The 18,561-nt window shown below is 46.0% G+C and overlaps 1 protein-coding gene across 2 annotated transcripts; it reads right to left on the bottom strand.

Moving 5' to 3' along the window:
• Positions 1-748: 748 nt before the first annotated feature.
• LOC149330603 (estradiol 17-beta-dehydrogenase 2-like) lies at positions 749-14,414 on the bottom strand. Of its 2 annotated transcripts, XM_089561219.1 has the most exons (6): positions 10,583-14,414; positions 10,184-10,390; positions 8,892-9,074; positions 6,831-6,963; positions 5,054-5,289; positions 749-1,304 (listed from the first exon to the last, which is right to left on the bottom strand). In XM_089561219.1, exons 1-6 carry the CDS (start codon positions 10,785-10,787, stop codon positions 1,225-1,227), a joined length of 1,044 nt encoding a protein of 347 aa, XP_089417345.1. In that variant the 5' UTR covers positions 10,788-14,414; the 3' UTR covers positions 749-1,224. The 2 variants fall into 2 exon arrangements, with proteins under 2 accessions (XP_089417345.1, XP_089417344.1); XM_089561218.1 differs by lacking the exon at positions 749-1,304 and having other exon boundaries at positions 3,097-5,289.
• Positions 14,415-18,561: the final 4,147 nt, after the last annotated feature.

Raw genomic sequence — 18,561 nt, 5'->3', positions numbered from 1 at the left:
TACGAGTTGAGGGGGGAGATGAGGAGCGTAATTTTTATTCGTCTATAACTTCGTTTATATTGATTCTAGCTCAAAAAGTTTTGCTCTGAGGTGACGAATGATGGAATGCCCATCTCCTGTCCGCTTTATGTAATCTAAATTAATTTAATGCATAGTCCCTTAAAAGCAGGTTATTTCTGAATACGGCTTGACAATAAATAAAGAGGCCCAGGACAAAGACAAATTTGCAAAACTAACCAAATCAAAACAAAAATGTGTTTTTCGTGTTCCTTCTGTCCTTGTTCCGTAGCGCTGTTGTGAATCTGTTTATTAAGCATGAACCAACTAGCCCACACCAGAATCCTCTTAGTAGTCATGATGATATACAGTAAAGCTTCCTGAAGTAAACAACAATAAAAACTCTTATCAATGAAGTACTTTCATATGACGGAGAAACGATGTGCTTTTGTCATGAACGCAGATGAATCTTAGTCGCTGACTTCCGAGATCTCACTATTGTTGTCGTGCCGTCTCCCTCCCCCTCTCCGTATCCCTTCCCCCTCAACTTCCCCGGCATCTGTTAGGTTCCGCCTAATCTAACGCAGCATTCACCACTTAAAACAAGGCTGGTTGGTATATGGGGTTTAACGTCCCAAAGCGACTCAGGCTACAAGGAACGCCGTAGTGGAGGGCTCCGGAAATTTCGACCAACTGGGGTTCTTTAACGAGCACTGATATCGCATATTATACGGGCCTTTAGAATTTTGCCTCCACCGAAATGTGGTAGCCGTGGCGGTGATCGAACTCACGTCTTTCGGGTCAGCAGCCGAGCGCCGTAACCAGTGAGCCATCGCGGCGGGTCGTTACAGAAAGTGATCAGACAGCAACGTACAACAGTTTAGAAGAAGCACGACACCTTAGAACCTCTTATGGCAGCGGGAGCATTGACATTACAGAGCATGCATCGTTATATAATATCAAACAATATGCCACCAACCTGAAAAAGGACGAGTGTTAGCCTTCCTTCCGCAGCAGGCCGCTGCGGGTGCTGCCGAAATGGGCAAAGCCACGCCCACCAGCCACCGATTATAAGATTTAGGAATTTGCGTTCGTTGTTCGCAGATGACGGGTGCAGCTGTGACATCAGTACACGGGAAGAGAATAGCTTGAAATTCCAGAAATTGGCTGCGATGGGCCCCAGGACGTCTTCAGACCGTCGATGTATACTATCGCGCTCAGTACGAGCTACACCGCGCGAGCGCCTGGCCGAGCGCTCTGCAAGGTTGTACAGTGGCGCCGATCGTGCCGTAGTGGTGTCGCCTGTCCTGCGGACGGCGAGAGGTCGTATGGTTACACTTCATGACCTAGCCATGCACTACCTCTTAGGTAGGCTTCTTTATCCCCTGGACATAGTTCTCTCACCAAACCCCAAGAGGTTGCGTGGAGGAAACTCCAAACGAACACCTTCCCCAACCCCGCGATATATTTCCCGGCGCGGCCATTTTGCAGCGACTGGCGCGCCGCGGTGCGGGCGTTTCTTTGGGGACTGCGGGGCTGCGGCAGTTCCGCGGCCGCGCCTGCATATAGCCGCGCTTCGGGCGCTAAAAAAAACATTGCCGAGCATACTTCTGCTGCGTGGCTGTGTCACAGGAAGTATTTACGTTATCAAAGCGATAACATTGACGCGTTTTAATGACATTTAGTTTGACATTCAGGTTAATTGTGCCGGCGCTTAGAACGCGCTCGTGCTTATATCGAATTCCGTCTTGGTGCTCCACCGCAAAGAAACTTTTTATTCAATATCAAGAATTAGGTGTGCGGCTAGTATGCAGTTCCAATTCCCATGCACTCTTATTCCTTCCTGCCGGCCATAAAGTCCCCCCCCCCCCTTCCACACATGGCTTCCTTGTCGCCGCGCCAGTTTATCAACAAATTACCGCTGTGAGCTCAACTGAGTCGCAGCGCCAACAGAAAACAAATTTTGTCATGGTTTATGCAACCTGGTGCATAAAAACGTACTTTCGCTTAATTTATAAAAGCTTGAATAGATATGAGCAGCTAATCCAGCTTTCACTAATTCTGAGGTCCGAAGTCGCGTTATTTTATTCAGGAGCTCTCGCCGCGTGTGAGAGCGTAGCGTAGGCGTTTGGCTAAGTGTGGAAAATGTAATGAAATCGCGCATATTTTCCTATGAATAATGTAGATACCGCACCGCTGCGGTGGCTCAGTGGTTACGGCTCTCTGCTCTGGCCCAAAAGACGCGGGTTCGATCCCGGCCGCGGCGGCCGAATTTCGAAGGAGGCGACATTCTAGAGGCCCGTGTACTGTGCGATGTCAGTGCACGTTAAAGAACCCCAGGTGGTCGAAATTTCCGGAGCCCTTCACTACGGCGTCCTTCATAGCCTGAGTCGCTTTGGGACGTAAAACCTTAATAAACAAAACCAAGCTAAGGTAGATACCAACAGCAGAAAGGTACTATAGATAAACCTTTACCCCCCAGATACCTCTGACATGCGTGCGGAAAAAGCAGCTGAAATCGGTAGCAGTCGTGCTTACGATCTTGTGCATGAAATGTTCTTAATGGGAACAAGAGCAAGCTCAGCGCAAGGATGCTGAACACGTACTGGTTATCGAAAACACGCGCTCCGTCGGGACAACCTTCAGTCTGCAGCTCGCCTATCCAGTTACTACTCCACTGAGTCAAGTCAATAGATCTACATTCTGATGCATACTATAATCATAGATGATATCGCACGTAAAAGGCGACAACAAACGACACGACAGCGCAGAAATCTGCTTCGAAGTGCCGGTTTCCAGTCCGTACACTACCTGGTCGACTACCCTCGGATGTCACTTTAACGAGTAACTGCGCACAAGATAACCGCAGCACTGTCTGGAAGAGGGCAAATTTGAGTAGTGACGCACAGCACACACCCTCATACGTTAGCTGATGGAGCACAACACGGCAGAAGCGAACACGTAAACATGCGTTCTATGCGCGGCGCCGGCGCGACCCGCAGTCCCTCGGGCCGCGCGCGCCGACAGATGGCGACTGGCGTCGAGAGTAGGCGCGCGTCCGCAGCCTGCGTGCGAGGGTAAAAAAATCTGGTCTATACCCTGTGGTCTACTTCTCCTTCCTGTCAACTATGTGGCCAACATGCCACTCTATCCCACATACTTTGGGCTTGCCCTCGGGACTCCTATCCTCGAGGCTTGCAGCTCTCGAATCCAGACCAGTGGGAGGCCGCATTGCTCAGTTCCGACTCGGACACACAGATCCGGTTGTGACAAAAGCCCTAGAAGTCGCCGAGCGCCACAGGCTCATGGCCACTTGATGGGGCTATAACCCCATGCCGTCTGCTACATTTGTGGGCGGAAGTAAAGTTTATACTCCTCCTCTCCCAGTTATCTGGAGAGAGCGTAGCGGTTCTTTCTAGCTCGCATCACCTCCAGGTGTCCGTGTGGCCAAAATCTCCAAGTTTGTGTGCGAGCTTACACCTTCCCAGATGAGAAAAAAGGCTAGTTTCACTGAGAATGGAGCTCCTGTAAGCCTTGAAAGGCCGAAAATGAAAAACAGGTGTCACCGTTAGTGGACGCTATGACATACTAAGCCTCAGTTTGATTCATACGTTTTCAGTGATGCTCTCGAAGGCGTTGTTACACCGACATCCATTTCCTTCCGATAATCAAGAAGTATTTGTTCTGGTAATAACGTCGGGAGTTTTATTCCAGAAGTGTTCCATTATGCTTTTCAAGAAGCAGAAGAGCTATTCGGCCACAACGGAACTAGGTTGCGAGGAACTACTTTGCACCATTACTTCAGTGTATTTTCTGTAAGGAACACTGCTGGAAACAGTTTGCACACTCGCAGCACTTTAGAATTTCTTTCCTTGCGGAGACACTTCTTTCACGAATGAGGCACATATCCCTACTTACACAACCTTTCTTGCTCCTAAACGAACACTTCCTTCCAAGAAGTTTGCCGTAACTTGTTAGGATATAAGTTTTACAGAAGCTTCACTATTCAAGACAAAGCCTTATAATGGCTCCGATACAAAGTTCACAAATTCTCTGGGAAGGATTCCCGGTGTGGGCAAAGAACCACCATTTACTTTCTTTCCCCTAAGCGCACAAAATGTCTACTCCACGGTGGAGTTTGGTTTGCCGTCTATGGGGGTATAACGTCCCAAAGCAAGCCAAGCTATGAGGGTCGCAGTAGCGGAGGTCTTTAGAAATTTCGACCCCCTGGGGTTCGTTAAAGTGCACTCACATCGCACAGTACACGGGCCTCTAGGATTTCGCCTTCAGTGAAATCCGACCGCCGCGCCCGGGATCGAACGCGCGTCTTTCGGGAGGGCAGCCGAGCGCCATAACCACCGATGCACCGCGGCGGCTCCACGAGACTGTGTCGCAGCACCAAACTAAGTTATGTGCGCACGAATTTTAGCAAGTGTTTATTTTTCCGAAAAACATCTGTCTTTAATAACAGTTTCCCCACGCACGCTTGACATTTCTGTTAATGGCTCTGTTTCGAGAAATATAGGCCAGCACTTGACTACAGTCGCTTAAATGCGGCTGATGAACGCCCCCCACTGTAGTATGATCCGTGGCCGCTTGTAGCGGCTCTTGCTATAGCGCTTGCCAGGAGTAACCTCTTTCTCGGGACGCTGCACCTATGAGAGAAGCCGGAGCGAGTGGGCCCAACAAAGTACGTTGGACGTGCTTTGTTGGACACTCACGTTGAGGATAATGCAGGAGGGTGTCGCCAATGGCCACGTTCTGAGTGGTCTTTCGGCTGAACATCAATTCTTCAGTGCCTCTGCTTGTCTTTCCCATCTGTCTTTGCTTGTCCACCGTGCTTTCCTTGTGACATAACAGAAAACAACCAGACCGACTACCTATCCTATAGCGACAGAAGCTTCTCGCGATGAAGAGGTGGTGTTTGAGTATTAGATTTTTTTTGCTTTGAAACCCGCAATTCGTGCTACAAATGGCAACAGCTCCAGAGCGGTTCGGACAACCAAGTCAGCAAGCTCTGCGGGAAGAATCGGAAATACGAGTGCCAAGATACTACCAAGGCGGCACGGTGAAACGTAGCAGGCATCTGGATCGGTCTCGCGAATCGCTAGCAAAATAGGCTCCACGACTTCGTCGAGGTTGTTCCTCTCGATCATATCGAAGAAGAGTCTCGGCGCCTGCAACCAGCGTTGAATCTCGTCCGTGCTGTAGTCGGCTATAACATCCGTAGACTGCTGCTGGAATTCCTGCTGCACCAAATCGGGATCGCCAACGTTGGCCGTGATCTGAGTTCTGTAACGGAAGTATAAGCTTTGAAAAATAGAGGTATATTGCAAGACATTTCTTTAAAAAGAAGATCTCTTTCCGATTTAAGAGAAGAGGGAATGGGGGGGGGAGCTTGGAGACGCGGAATTAATAAAGAGCTCTAGAATAGCCGAAGGAGTCTTCCTTAGGCCTAGCTCACATAATTGGACGGACCTGACGATGTGTGTATATATGCCTACACCAACTCAGGCACCATGATGCTCAACTAGCCGTGATGCCACATGCGGCGTCTATAACACGAAAAACTGTTTTGTGTTCGCGAAATAAGCGACACGTTTTCTTAAGCCTTCAACATGCTGAATCGTAGAACGAAACAAAATGTAGCGCGAGGAATAGTGCGAATTGTAGCTTTTAGTGCGAAAATGGTACAAAACGAGAGCCAGGTGCAGCATTTATAGCCGATGAGCCTGGCAGAAAGTTCAACTATAGCGGTAAATTCACTCAAGAGGCGAGGGTACTTCGGTTGAAAGTCGGTCGCCACGTTGATAGCGCAGTTTTCTTTTCGTATACAAAAGCGACCTGCGCTGAGAAAAACAGCCCCGCAACTTGAGCGTCTGTTAAGGCTTAATCTCGAATCGGCGCATGCGCAGAAGGAGGCAACCAGTTTTTAGCTTGCGCTGCCTTTCTGCCTATGCCAGCGTTCTCCGATCTAGAGCTCCTATTACTACCGTGAAGCATCGGAAGACAGCGGAAAATAAGCATGGCTACTTTTGGCAGGTGCTTTTACGGTCAGTGACAGTGCGGTCGAACACTGCTTTTGCACTGCCTTTACTCTGACTTTGTCTTTACACTGCCTTTACATTGTCTTTTTACTGCCTTTACTATCTGGGACTACAAAGAAAACACAGCACAACACGATAGTGACAGGGTGTACTATAGTGCGAAAGCACACCAAGGCAATAATGATGACGCAACCAAGTATTTGTAGCAAGAGACATACACATATATAAAATGTCCTAGACAAAATGTTACGAAGCCAGCTAGTTGTCTTTACTAATTTGAGCTCGTGTTTCTGTAATAACTTACCGTATGGCAAGAAATACTGAGATCGGGTTGGGCGACAAAAATAATGAACTATTCAGATGCCGCCTTATGTATGACATCTGCACGTGTAATTCTGTGCGGGCTTTGGCTCTAGTGGCGAACGTAATGTTTATCCACATAATTTCCAAGGCTACTGTCTGCTGCGACGCGTCTACCATAGGCGAATATTATCAACTGTTTTACACTGTCTGCGTAGCTACCCATTCCCGGCCAACAATGCTCCAATGGCGATGGCCTTGTGCGCTTCATACTTCTTGGTGAGGAGAGTATTTAATTACGGCAGTGAGATATTCATCATGCGGTGCCTTTGCCAACGTTTTCCATTGAACGAATGCCAGCATGTTCACATTTCTATACTTGAGTCCGCCTGTCAAACATCTTGTTCATAACTCAACGCATTTATTTTTCACGAACTTTCGTTGCTATTTTAGTTCAGCAATTAGAAAGTTTTGAAGGGCGCTCACTTGTATAAACTCGGCTCCATGTTGATGAAGTCCACGCCTTTTCCTTGGCACTCTCTGCGGAAACCTTCTACCATGGGCAGCAGTGCATGCTTTGTCATGCAGTAGGGTACACCCATTGGCAATGTAACGCGACCTGAAAATGAGAACAACATGCACGGAGGAAGCGAAGACGATGGTCGGGAGCATTCAACCTGAGTGACTATTTTTTGAGAAAAGAATAGCTGGCGTTGTGCCCTCCCGGTGTCCGTCTCACTACCTCTTCGATAAGGAACGAACTTGTTTCGTCTTGCACTGTGAGCCATTTGCTGGCTTAAACTTACCTCTAGAGTGAAAAAGCTGTTTTTAGAGTTCAGAGTCGTCATTTAACTCATGAATGACATGTTACCAATATCCCTGAAGAGAAAAGTATACAGCAGTGTGTCTTACCGGTATGCACCTATGCGGCAGAAACGTGGAGGCTGACGAAAAGGGTTCAACTTAAGTTAGGGACAACGCCTCGAGCTATGGAAAGAAAAATTATAGGTGTATCGATAAGAGACCGGAAGTGGGCAGAACGGGTGAGGGAACAAACGTAGGTTAATGATATCGTAGTCGAAACGAAGAGGAATAAATGGGCTTGGGCAGGGCATGGAAGCGAAGGCAAGACAACCGCTGGTCGTGAAGAGCAACGGCGTGGATTCCAAGAGAAGGCATACGTAGCAGGGGAGCGACAGAAAGTTAAGTAGGAGGATGAGATTAAGAAGTAGGCGGGGTATACGCGCTCTCTACAACTGGCAAAGAACAGGGTTGACTGGAGAGACATGGGAGAGGACTTTGCCTTTTGGAGGGCGTTGCCAGGCTTTAGTGTACGTTTCTCTCTTTACTACTTGTTTGCGCTGTTCCCTTTTAACTGAGGAAGTCGTAATGTTTTCCAAATATCCACGACATTTTAACTGTGGGAGTTAGAGAGATAGAGAGACTTTAATGAATAATGGAGAGATATGCCTGATTATAGGCCTGGCATGCTACTCCAGATGAGGGTGAAAGAAGAGGGTGATAGAGAGAGAGAGAAAAAAAAAAGGTGACATCAAACATACTCAACATTCACGCACTCACAAACATACATGATTATCAAAGTATGTCCACTAAACCCGTGCCCCTTAAAAAAACTAAGAAAGCTTTTGTCCCTCGCTCAGCCGAAGTCGCATCAGTCCAGGGTTCAAGGACGTGCTCCAGTTGCACGGGGCCGTCCTGACGAAGTCCTAAAGCACCTAACAGTGTCTCGCGATGAGTATTAAAGATCTGGCAGTGGCAGATCAAGTGTTGAATATCCTCGCGCACACATGTCGGGCACAGAGGGCTACTTGATATACCAATTTTGTAAAGATAGAATTTAGTAAATGGAACGTCCAGACGAATTCGGTGAAGGAAATTAAAGTTACGTCTCTCTAAATTTCGTGGCATGCGGAATTCAGAAGCGGGGTCGATGCGGAAGAGGGGTCTGTACTGACGCCGCGGATCACACCACAGAGCGTTGCATCTGCCAGGATTTAGTAGCAAGAGGACTCGCGCCATCACTACGAGAAAAGGGTATGGGTAGGAACAAGGAGGTGTCGCCATGCGCCGATCTTGCTGCACCATCAGCACGATCATTGCCTGCGAGGCCGCAGTGAGCGGGTAACCACTGAAGCACAACACGGTGACGAAACTCACAGGCCTCGGTGTGTAACCTGTTCAAGTCATCGACGCTCTTGGGAAATTGGGGCTCTAAAAATCAGTAAATCTTGACTCTGAAAAGTAATATTCAGGCATGTTTCACTCGTAACATGTCCGGTATTGTCGTCAACCTCATTGTCAATTCTATGCATAATATATGTGAATTCAGCTAAATTTCCGAATTCGCCTGTGTCAAATTTCTGGAAATTGGAAAGCCGTGTTCTTTTCCAATAGACCTTGAAAATAAGATGCGGTGCAATCAATGGTGACTGGTTGTCTTAAAAAACCTGGAGTGTTTTGAACCGACTGCCAACAGTAAGTGCTCGAAATATACTTTGCCACGCTCTTTGCTAGCTTGATTCCTACCTAATGGACTATTCACGACGATCACCCGTCCCTTGCTCTTCTTGAGCATTGGTAGGAATCTCTTGATCACCCGCAGGGTTCCAAAGACGTTCACGTTGAAGACCTTCACGATGCTCTCCATCGTGAGCCACTCCAGGAGTCCGTCGTTGCGCACACCGGCGTTGGCTACCACTGTCCAGAGGACTGTCCGGAGAAAATAAAGAAAGGCAAGGACAACTGTTACAGTTACGGGCCGAAATCGTGTGCCTAGCTTTCTCTTTAGCTTTATAGAGCCCTTGAAAATAACATCCTTTCACAAAGTTCGATCCCGAATACGCCGGTCGAATTTCAGTAGAGGCAAATTGTCGAGGCCCGTGTCCTGTGCGATGTCAATGCGCGTTAAGCATCCGGTGATAGTGGAAAGCGGTGGAAAGTTCCGGTACTTAATTTTTAGTTTAAGGAGTGTTCCTTAAACTGAGAAAAAGGTTTCCTTTTTCCTAGGCCTCCCAAGGTTAAAAAAATTATACGGACAGCTATGCTCCAGACTTCGCCCCCCCCCCCCCCTTCTTTCTCCAAATTTTACGCCTTGTTACCGCAGCTCGTGCAGGATATTCTTTCTATATTTTTTCATATATATGCCCATTTAATGGAGGACACCGAAATGAAGGCTTCTAAAAGGCAATTTTGAGGCGTTACGTTTTCATGAAAAAATAAAATGGAGGTTCTCTCTGCTGCCAGTGTATCTCTCATAGGTAAGGTCCACAAGGATAACGGTTTATTCTCCAAGCCCCAATAACGTGACTTCTAGGTCATGGCATACTATTCAGACTGAGACGCTGTTTACAAAGGAGACAGTCGCGCATAGATATATGGCTGTAATATTTGGCGTCGCATTGCCCCTTGCGTCCTACCACGAGAACAGCTGCATCTAGGCCCACACTGCAAGAAGATCGCTGCCCAGCACTGGATAATTTTCTGAATCATCCAGCTTTTGCGTCTCCTCCGAGCCGGCCATGGCTGAAAGGGTTGGTGTTGTTGATGTTCTAGTGCTTGGCGTGCGCGTGGTTCACCCGTTGAAGCCAGGAGATTAAAGGACTAAAGAAGCTTTAGGAAAAATTAAACACCCTTCTGATCCTCATTTCCATTTTGCGCTGAGCTTTCCGCGGCGGCTGCGTGTCTTAGCGTAGCCCCGTACCCGAAGTGAATAAACCTATACAGTTCCCAGACACACTCGGGTACAAAAGTCAAAGCGAAGCAGGCGTGTACAGAGAAATAAGTCCGGAGTGATAAGCGTTGAGGGAGACGCACATTACCTCTGGAGCCGAGCTCTCGCTTGACGACAGAGTAGGCTTCCTCAACTTCCTCGTCCCTGGTGACGTCCATCTGCAGGATTCTGATGTTCTTCAGTTGGCTGAGCTCCTTGGCTCCTTCGCACTGGGAGTCGCGACACCCGGCGAAGACCAGGAAACCCTCTCTGCTGAGGCGCTTGGCGAGTGCATGGCCTATGCCGTTTCCGCAGCCTGAGAGGAAATGTGCTCAGTTCAGGGAACAAGCAGGCACGTGACAAACAGCTCTTCTCCTCACAATACTTCTTGAAAAAAGTGACATTCTGTTTCTTTGTCGGACTGGATAGCATTTAATTACCAATTTTGTGCACTGTAGGAAGCACCATCTCCGCGTCACAGAATGTCACCGGAGCCCGTAAAACTCACCAGTGATGAGAACACTCTTTCCGTTGATGGGAAGATGCTTCACAAAGAGCGCCTTCCTGGCGAGCCTTGCAAGCCAGTGCGCCGCAAACAGGATGATGGCGACGGATCCTACGATGCCTCCCAGTTGTTGAAGAAACGGTACGGAGTCCCACAAGTTCCACAAGAGAACACTGAGCGCCACGAAAAGCACCCAAGAAGTCCTCATGGCCGTACACTAAACCACCGGCACCTAAGTGCACGGACTTCCTACAGAAGAAGGTAAACAGTTGGCTTTGGCGGCGATGGTTTTGCTCGCAAAAGAAATGCGAATTGGCATCTCTTTGAAAGAGGCAGCGCTAAGACTCAGTCAGCGGCGCCTATTTTTAGCAATAGTGACACCGCATTTCAATACATACTCCGCGTAGCAAAAATAAAATTGCGTTTGCATTAATTTATAGTAGGTAAAAGCCACCATCGAGAACCGGTTGTAGATGGCGTTCAACTAGAACGTTCGAGGTTAACAAATAGCCGCGAGCAGCATATGCGAAAGCGGTAGGAAGCGTGCCATCTTTGTGTGAGCGGTTGGTAAACAAGTTTCCACTATCGGCAGAGGTATAGCCGCGGAGGCGACTTGCAGGTCATTTGGCATTGAATAGAATTGCCTACTATTTCTAGATATTACCGATGTCGATCTGCAAACCGAAGCGCTTGTACACGCTTGGAGTGTGTTTTTCATTTATGCAGCTTTTTTTTCTAAACTCGGTTGTCTTGAACCTTCGGCGCCGAAAACCTTTTGTAAGGTTAAAGGTTTGAAAAGTTTATTCGGCCATATTTACAATATGCCCCATGGGAGAGGCAAAAGAAGGCAGACAAAGCACGCCTCCTGACGAAGCCTACACCCAACGTTTTTAGATCCCTTTCAGTTTGCAAGCTCCCCCGCGCCGCGCCCGAGAAAGCGGCCCCCGTCCGCTTCCACTCACCACGCGGCGCTGCTGTCGCTGTCGGCCCGGAGGCGCCGGAGCGCTCGCGCTTGGCAGTTGCTGTGACAGCCTGTTCTCATCCGCGATAACATTGGGAGCGAACACGTCGAACTCAAATTTGCTGTACTTTTGGAGCTGTCACGTTGAAACTTCAGCCTCATGGTTAAAGAAATGTTTCACCTGGCTAGTAAGGGTGAGATAAAGAGCAGGCTGATGCCAGTTCGCAAAAAACCAATCGTTTGCATTGCGCTTTATCGCATCACGTTTGCGACGTTTAGCGCTGATGATATGCGTATGGTGGAGTAGAGCTATCAATATTTATTCGGGAGAAAGCACGAAACATTAATGAAAGGATAAAACTAGCGATGTTCCGCTTCTAGATCAGTCACGAAATTCCGCGCTATATTATCAACGAAGCACCGCACATGCGAGCAGCATTTTGCACGTTCTTTAGAATTCCAATTTCAGAGAACACAAGTATAAATGCAGACACACTTAGCTGGATGCAGGGAGGGAATAACTATAGAAGAGCTTTTTATTTGCAATGATAGCACAGACAGGAGCAGCGTACTGCACTTTCATTTTTAGAATGTTAATTTCATTGAACACAGACAAGCATTAAATGCAGACACACTAAGACGGAAGCACGGAGGGAATGGCTACTTGAAGGCGAGCTTTTTTATTTGCAATGACAATATTTCTCTGTTCTCTAGCCGACGGTTCACGTCTCTCGCCTTGAAGTGGATGCGTGTCACTAGGACAAAATGCAGCACTTGGCATGTAAAAGTGGCCATATGCTCTGCACATCCAAGCCGAACAAGGTTTTGCAATTCAAGCTCGTCTAGCAGCTCCCAAAAAACGTCCCTTTCAAAAACGGGACCTTCCTTCCAAGAAATCGGGATTGCTTTGTTTACAATGTTGGTAAACTCTAGCATCTTTTTGGTGGGATGCTTTAAGCACCCTTGCTTGAAGCTTTTTTATACTGTAAGATAAGCGTCACTGCCAACAACTGGCACAGGACAGCTGATATCTTCCATGCTGATATCTGCTGGCTGCTCCAAATCAGGCGGCGGTGACCATGGCGTAGACGCAAAGGGCCACGCTGGTCGGGCAAACAGCGTGGCGAGCACCACCGCACGAGAGGAAACGGAAAGGCGACAATCCGCGCACCGCAGCTTTCAAACTGAAAGGGATCTAAAAACGTTGGCCTACACCCTCGCTAACACATCAGGACACAGGTGACTAAACGGAAAATCACATATGCAATAAAAAAAACACTTTACAAGAAAAGAACAACATACTTTAGGGTGCAAGTGTAATCCCAAAGACAAACAAAGAAAGACACTCCTAAAATCTTAAAAAACAGAAACATGACACCGTTACGCGCGAACTGTCTAACCAGAAAAATACAACAGAACTAATACCAGCAAAATAGAAAATCTTTTACGAAATTGTCAGCAGACACTGGAGTAAAAATATGCAAGAAAGAGAAAAATACTCAACACTGGTAAAACAACAAAAAACAGTAGCGACCCACTCAAATAAACACAAAATTACAAAACAGGAAAGAGCAACTTCAATTTCTTTTTAAAGGCAATAGAACTTGCAGCTTCTTCAGCTATTTCCACTAGAGATGGGTGCGCAATACATAAAGCTGAAATTTGATTATTCATACTTTGCGTTCCATAATTCGTCCTGGATTTTGTGATAGATAGAAAAACGATGTGCAGTTCGTATTTCATTTTTCTAGAAAGATACATATTTCAAAAAGAATTGAAATCCTCCTTAATTTTATGAAAAATGCCAATCGCTAAACTAAAGTTGTAGGAGTTAAGGAAACTGCGTGCATGAAAAGTTTTGAAGAGATTTGTTTCATCAGTTGTACGTGGACATAAAGCACTTAAGGCTCTTTTTCTGGAAAGATAATAATTCAAGTGAATCGGTTGCATTGCAGGTACCCCATACTAGATTGGAATATACTAGGTGGAAGTGAACCAGACCAAAATATAATTGTTTTTAACCTGTTGTGGCAGAATGTGTCTCATTCGATAACTCACACATAACTATCGGGCCATTTTCAATCTGACGCTATTCACGTGATCGGTCCACCCAAGATCACTGCGGATATACTCACCAAGAAAACGAACGCTATGCACTTCTTCAATTCTTAAGTTATTAGCAATCTAACAGCAATCTATTGTCTTAAGACATTAGATTTCTGTTCAATCGTTTGTAGACTAGGGCCTGAAAAAAAAACACATTTGTGTCATCGGCATGCAGCACAACATTAGCAGTTAGAGGAATGTTAACAATGTCATTGATATATACAATGAATAAAAGGGGTCCTAGAATAGAACCTTGGGGGACGCCAAAGCTTACAAAACCAAATTCAGATTTTGCATCATGTATTTTTGTGTATTGCCTCCGTGCATTTAGATAACTCTCAAATAGTGTATTGGCAATTCCACGAATTCCGTATAGCTCTCACTTTTTAAGCAATATTGAAAGCTTAACCGAATCAAAAGCCTTGCAAAAATCTAGAAATATTCCAACAGTGTAAAGCCTGTTTTCAAAATTCTGAATTAAACAATTTTTTATGTCTAACAGTGTTGCTTTGGTTGATTTACTTTGCTGAAAGCCATACTGCTGTTCGCAAATTAAATTTTTAACTTGAAGGAAGCTATTTACTCGCTTAAAAAGTATGCGCTCAGATACTTTCTGCTGACCCGAATGACGCGGGTTCGATCCCGGCCGCGGCGGTCGAATTTCTTTGGAGGAGAAATTCTAGCGGCCCGTGTACTGTGCGATGTCAGTGCACGTTAAAGAACCCCAGGTGGTCGAAATTTCCGGAGCCCTCCACTACGGCGTCTCTCATAGCCTGAGTCGCTTTGGGACGTTAAACCCGATAAACGAAACTAAACTAACTTTCGAAAACAGTGGCAGCACTGAAATGGCGCGTTAATTATTCGGGCCATTTTTCTTTCTCCGTCTGAAGAGCACTGTAACACGCGCCACTTTTAGTTTGTCAGGAAAATTTTATGTGAGCAACATTCTATTACAGATATGTGCGAGAGGGCCAGCGATACTACTAACAACACATTTAATCGGAAAAACGGCTAATTCGTCATCGCCAGATGAACAAATGTTCCTAAGAGCGTTTATAATGGATTCGACTTCATCTATTGAAGTAGGCGACAAAAATATGGAATCATTACTTCTGGAAAGCAGGTATGAGTCTACCGCTCTGGATGCATAATAATGAACAGTACAGTGATGAGCTCCAGCTACTATGAAATGATCGTTAAGTTTATTGGCAAGTGAAACACCCGTGTAATTAACTCCATCAATTCGCAGTTCACAGGGAAGATCTTTTTTTATTCCTTATGATTGCACTGATACCTTGCGAAATTAATTTAGGGTTGCGCGAGACTGCCGAAAACTTCTTTGTATAAAATAAACACTTGGCCTTTTTTAAATCTGTATTTAGTCTTTTCTGAACTTCATGAACTCAATTAAATCCTCCTGGTTTCTTGTTGTTAAAAAAAGAGAAAACATTTCAATCTTCACATCAATTCGTTTCAGCAGAGCACTTGTTATCTATTCTTTCCTGGCCTTTTTATGCTTCCTTATCCTCATCATGGGGAAGGCTGCATCGTAAAGTTTCCGTAGTTTTTCAATAAATACATCGTAAGCTCGTGACGGGTCTGTTTCTGGATATACCTCATCCCATTTAGTAGACGACATCAACTTACAAAATCGGGCAATATTGTTACCATCATGAATTCTCCGCATGCGAACAAGACCATTAATGTTCTTTTTCTCTGAAAGAAGTGAAAAGATGGGCAGATGATCACTGATCGTCGATGAAAAAACACGTGATGTAGTTCTATTATCCGGAATACTTGTAAAACATAGATCAATCAATGTTTCGGAGTACTTTGATATGCGCGTGGGTAAATCAATGGTATTCTCACAACCATTAGAAAGCAATGTTTTATTTAATTTGATCTTTGAAGAAGTATCTTAAATAAAGTCAATGTTTAAATCTCCAATTAATATAACGCCCCACTTATTCGGGTTTGTGAGCTTGAGGAAGGACTCAATCCACCGAAAGAAATGATCCAAATCACCTTGAGGTGGGCGATACAGCGCCATTATGGTAGTGTTATGACAAAGTATGCATACTGTTTCAAAGTCATTGTGGACAAGGGTATAATCTGACACGTTATCAAAAGATAAGTGGTTCCGAACATATAGAGACACATCACCACCACGCCTTCCGTCTCTAAAAACTGAAACCGGTTTGTTGTCTTCAAGCTGAATAACATCTGAATTTGAATTAAACTATGTTTCTGTAAAAGCAATAAAGTCGAAATGAATGTTAAGTTTGTGTAATTCTGCTTCTAACTATTCGGCTTCGTTTTTTAGGCTCTGGGAATTTACATAATAAAAGACAAAGTGTTACGTGAATGGTAGGCATTACTCAACATTTCGTTAAATGACTAAGAAGTGAAGTATGTCATTTTTGAGCAAGTTCACTGCGCAGCCACACAGCTTGATGCATTTAAATCATTTTACCGACGTCCTCCTCGCAAGCGATCCTGATAACCCGTGCGCCTGGCTGTGCGCCTGGCAAACACCTTTCCTTCCCTCGACCAGACAAATTTATACTTCATTTAGCTTTCCTTTTAGCAAGCCACATTAGTTTCTTGTTGTAAGGGGTCAGGTGATCAAAAAACCTGACATCGTTGTCACACTCTTTGCGCTTCGAGAACCAGTCTGCCATAGGAGACCGTTTGGCAAAACGGATTAGAACTACAGGGACCCTGTCTGCTTCGCAAGGAAGACGATGTAGTCCTTCAACGTCGCTTTCTGCAATAGAGGGCAAATCAAGTTTCCCCGCAAGATCGTTAACTTTGTCTAGCAGCTTTTCACCATCAGTCACTGGCAGTGCATGAATTTCCATATTCTGTCGTCTACTGTACTGATTTATGTCGTTCAGTTCTTGGCGCAGTTTTTGAATTTAAAGCCTTTCCTTAATGTTGTCAACTCTCTTGCGAAGGAACTCGATCTCCCTTTCATGCCTCTCCGATGTTTCGAGTAGTTTGTCGTAGCTATCAGACATGTGTTGGAGGGACGTTTCGATGTTTGGCACAGTTTCTTTTATGGTTGTCAAGTCGTCTGCTTTTGCTGGAAGGTATGCCAGTGCTTTACTGATGTGACTAAGTGTTTGCTTAAAGCAGCAGGAGTCTGATGATTCTGACATCCACCACCATCATTGGTGCGAGACGTGAGGTGCGATATACCGATGCCTTAGATATTAGAAATAATGAGAAGCAACCCCCGGTAATAGTGCCCCCCCCCCCCCAACCCGTCCGCACACGCACATTTGCGCACGCACTTACGCAAACACTCAGAGGGTGTTTTAAAATGCTGTAATCAGTCACAGCTTAAATAAAATTCACGTTTTAAACTTGCAGTCTAACATAGAGGTCAGTGTCGTCAAGTTTCCTGAGGTTATAATTTCCTCATGTGGTCAACGTTTTATTTAACTTATTGGAAAATATATTTGAACGTGACGAATGGTAGAGAAATGCACTCTTTTAAAGGGGCTATGCAACGAATTAAAAGTCGCTTGTAAATGTTTTCAGCGCTTAAAAACGATGCTAAGAAGCATTAACCCCAAGTATGAGCCTTCGGAGCTGACCCGGCAATTTATTTTGATTTTTAAAAATCGTGTGTTTTAAAATTCGTGGACCGATTGGTGTCTTCGTAGTGAGCGATTCTGAAACTAAAATCGTGAAAATAGACGTCACTGGTCCCATTACGTTGGCAGGCCACTACACGCTGTCATTCACTAGAGCCACGGCAGCCACGACTTCACGGGCTCACTTCCGGTGGCCGTGAAAATCGTCTGCTCGTGCCGCCGCTCGACCCCCTCGGACAAGCGTGAGCCAGGGCATTGCCTTCGCGCATATGGTTTCAATTTACCTCTGCCGCCTCTTTCTGTCGGGAGTTCGGGAGCCACTCGCAGTGCCTTTGTCGCAGTGACAAGCAAAGAAATCCGACGCGCGCCGCAATCCAGGAAGGCGAAGAGAGACCGGTGAGACGCTGCCCACGCTGCTGCTGGGGTGCTGGATGCGGCAACCGGAAGTCTCAAGCCGAACGTCAGCGAATGACGTAATCACGAGCGGGGCCCAGTCCCAGAGCTGTTTTATTTATGTTTTTCCGGTGCCCCGCGTGTACGAGTTGAGGGGGGAGAGGATGAGCGCAATTTTTAATCATCTATAACTTCGTTTATATTGATGCAAGCTCAAAAAGTTTTGCTCTGAGGTGACGAACGATGTCATGCCTATCTCCTGTCGGCTTTATGTAATCTAAGTTAATTTATTCCATAGTCCCTGTAAAAGCAGGTTATTTCTGAACACGGCTGGACAAATTCTTTAGAGGAGAAATTCGAGGCCCGTGTACTGTGCGATGTCAGTGCACGTTAAAGAACCCCAGGTGCTCGAAATTTCCGGAGCCCTCCACTACGGCATCTCACATAGCCTCAGTCGCTTTGGGACGTTAAACCTCATAAACCAAACCAATAAATAAAGAGGCCCAGGACAAAGACGCACTTGCAAAACTAACCAAATCAAAACAAAATGAGAAGTACGTAGTCATGATGATACACAGTAAAGCTTCCTGAAGTAAAAACAAAAAAAACTCTTATCAGTGGAGTACTTTCATATGACGGAGAAACGATGTGCGGTTGTCATGAACACAAATGAATCTTAGTCGCTGACTTCAGAGTTCTCACTGTTGTGGTCGTGCCGTCTCCCTCCCCCTCTCGGTATCCCTTCCCCCTCAACTTCCCCGGCATCTGTTAGGTTCCGCCTGATCTAACGCAGCATTCACCACTTGAAACAAGGTTGGTTGGTTTATCGGGTTTAACGTCCCAAAGCGACTCAGGCTATGAGGGACGTCGTAGTGGAGGGCTCCGGAAATTTCGACCACCTGATGTTCTTTAACGTGCAC

Source organism: Amblyomma mixtum, chromosome 9, assembly GCF_055824585.1.
Source record: "Amblyomma mixtum isolate Tamu chromosome 9, ASM5582458v1, whole genome shotgun sequence".
Classification (NCBI taxonomy): Eukaryota; Metazoa; Arthropoda; class Arachnida; order Ixodida; family Ixodidae; genus Amblyomma; species Amblyomma mixtum.
This window is presented reverse-complemented; position numbering and strand designations above follow the sequence as displayed.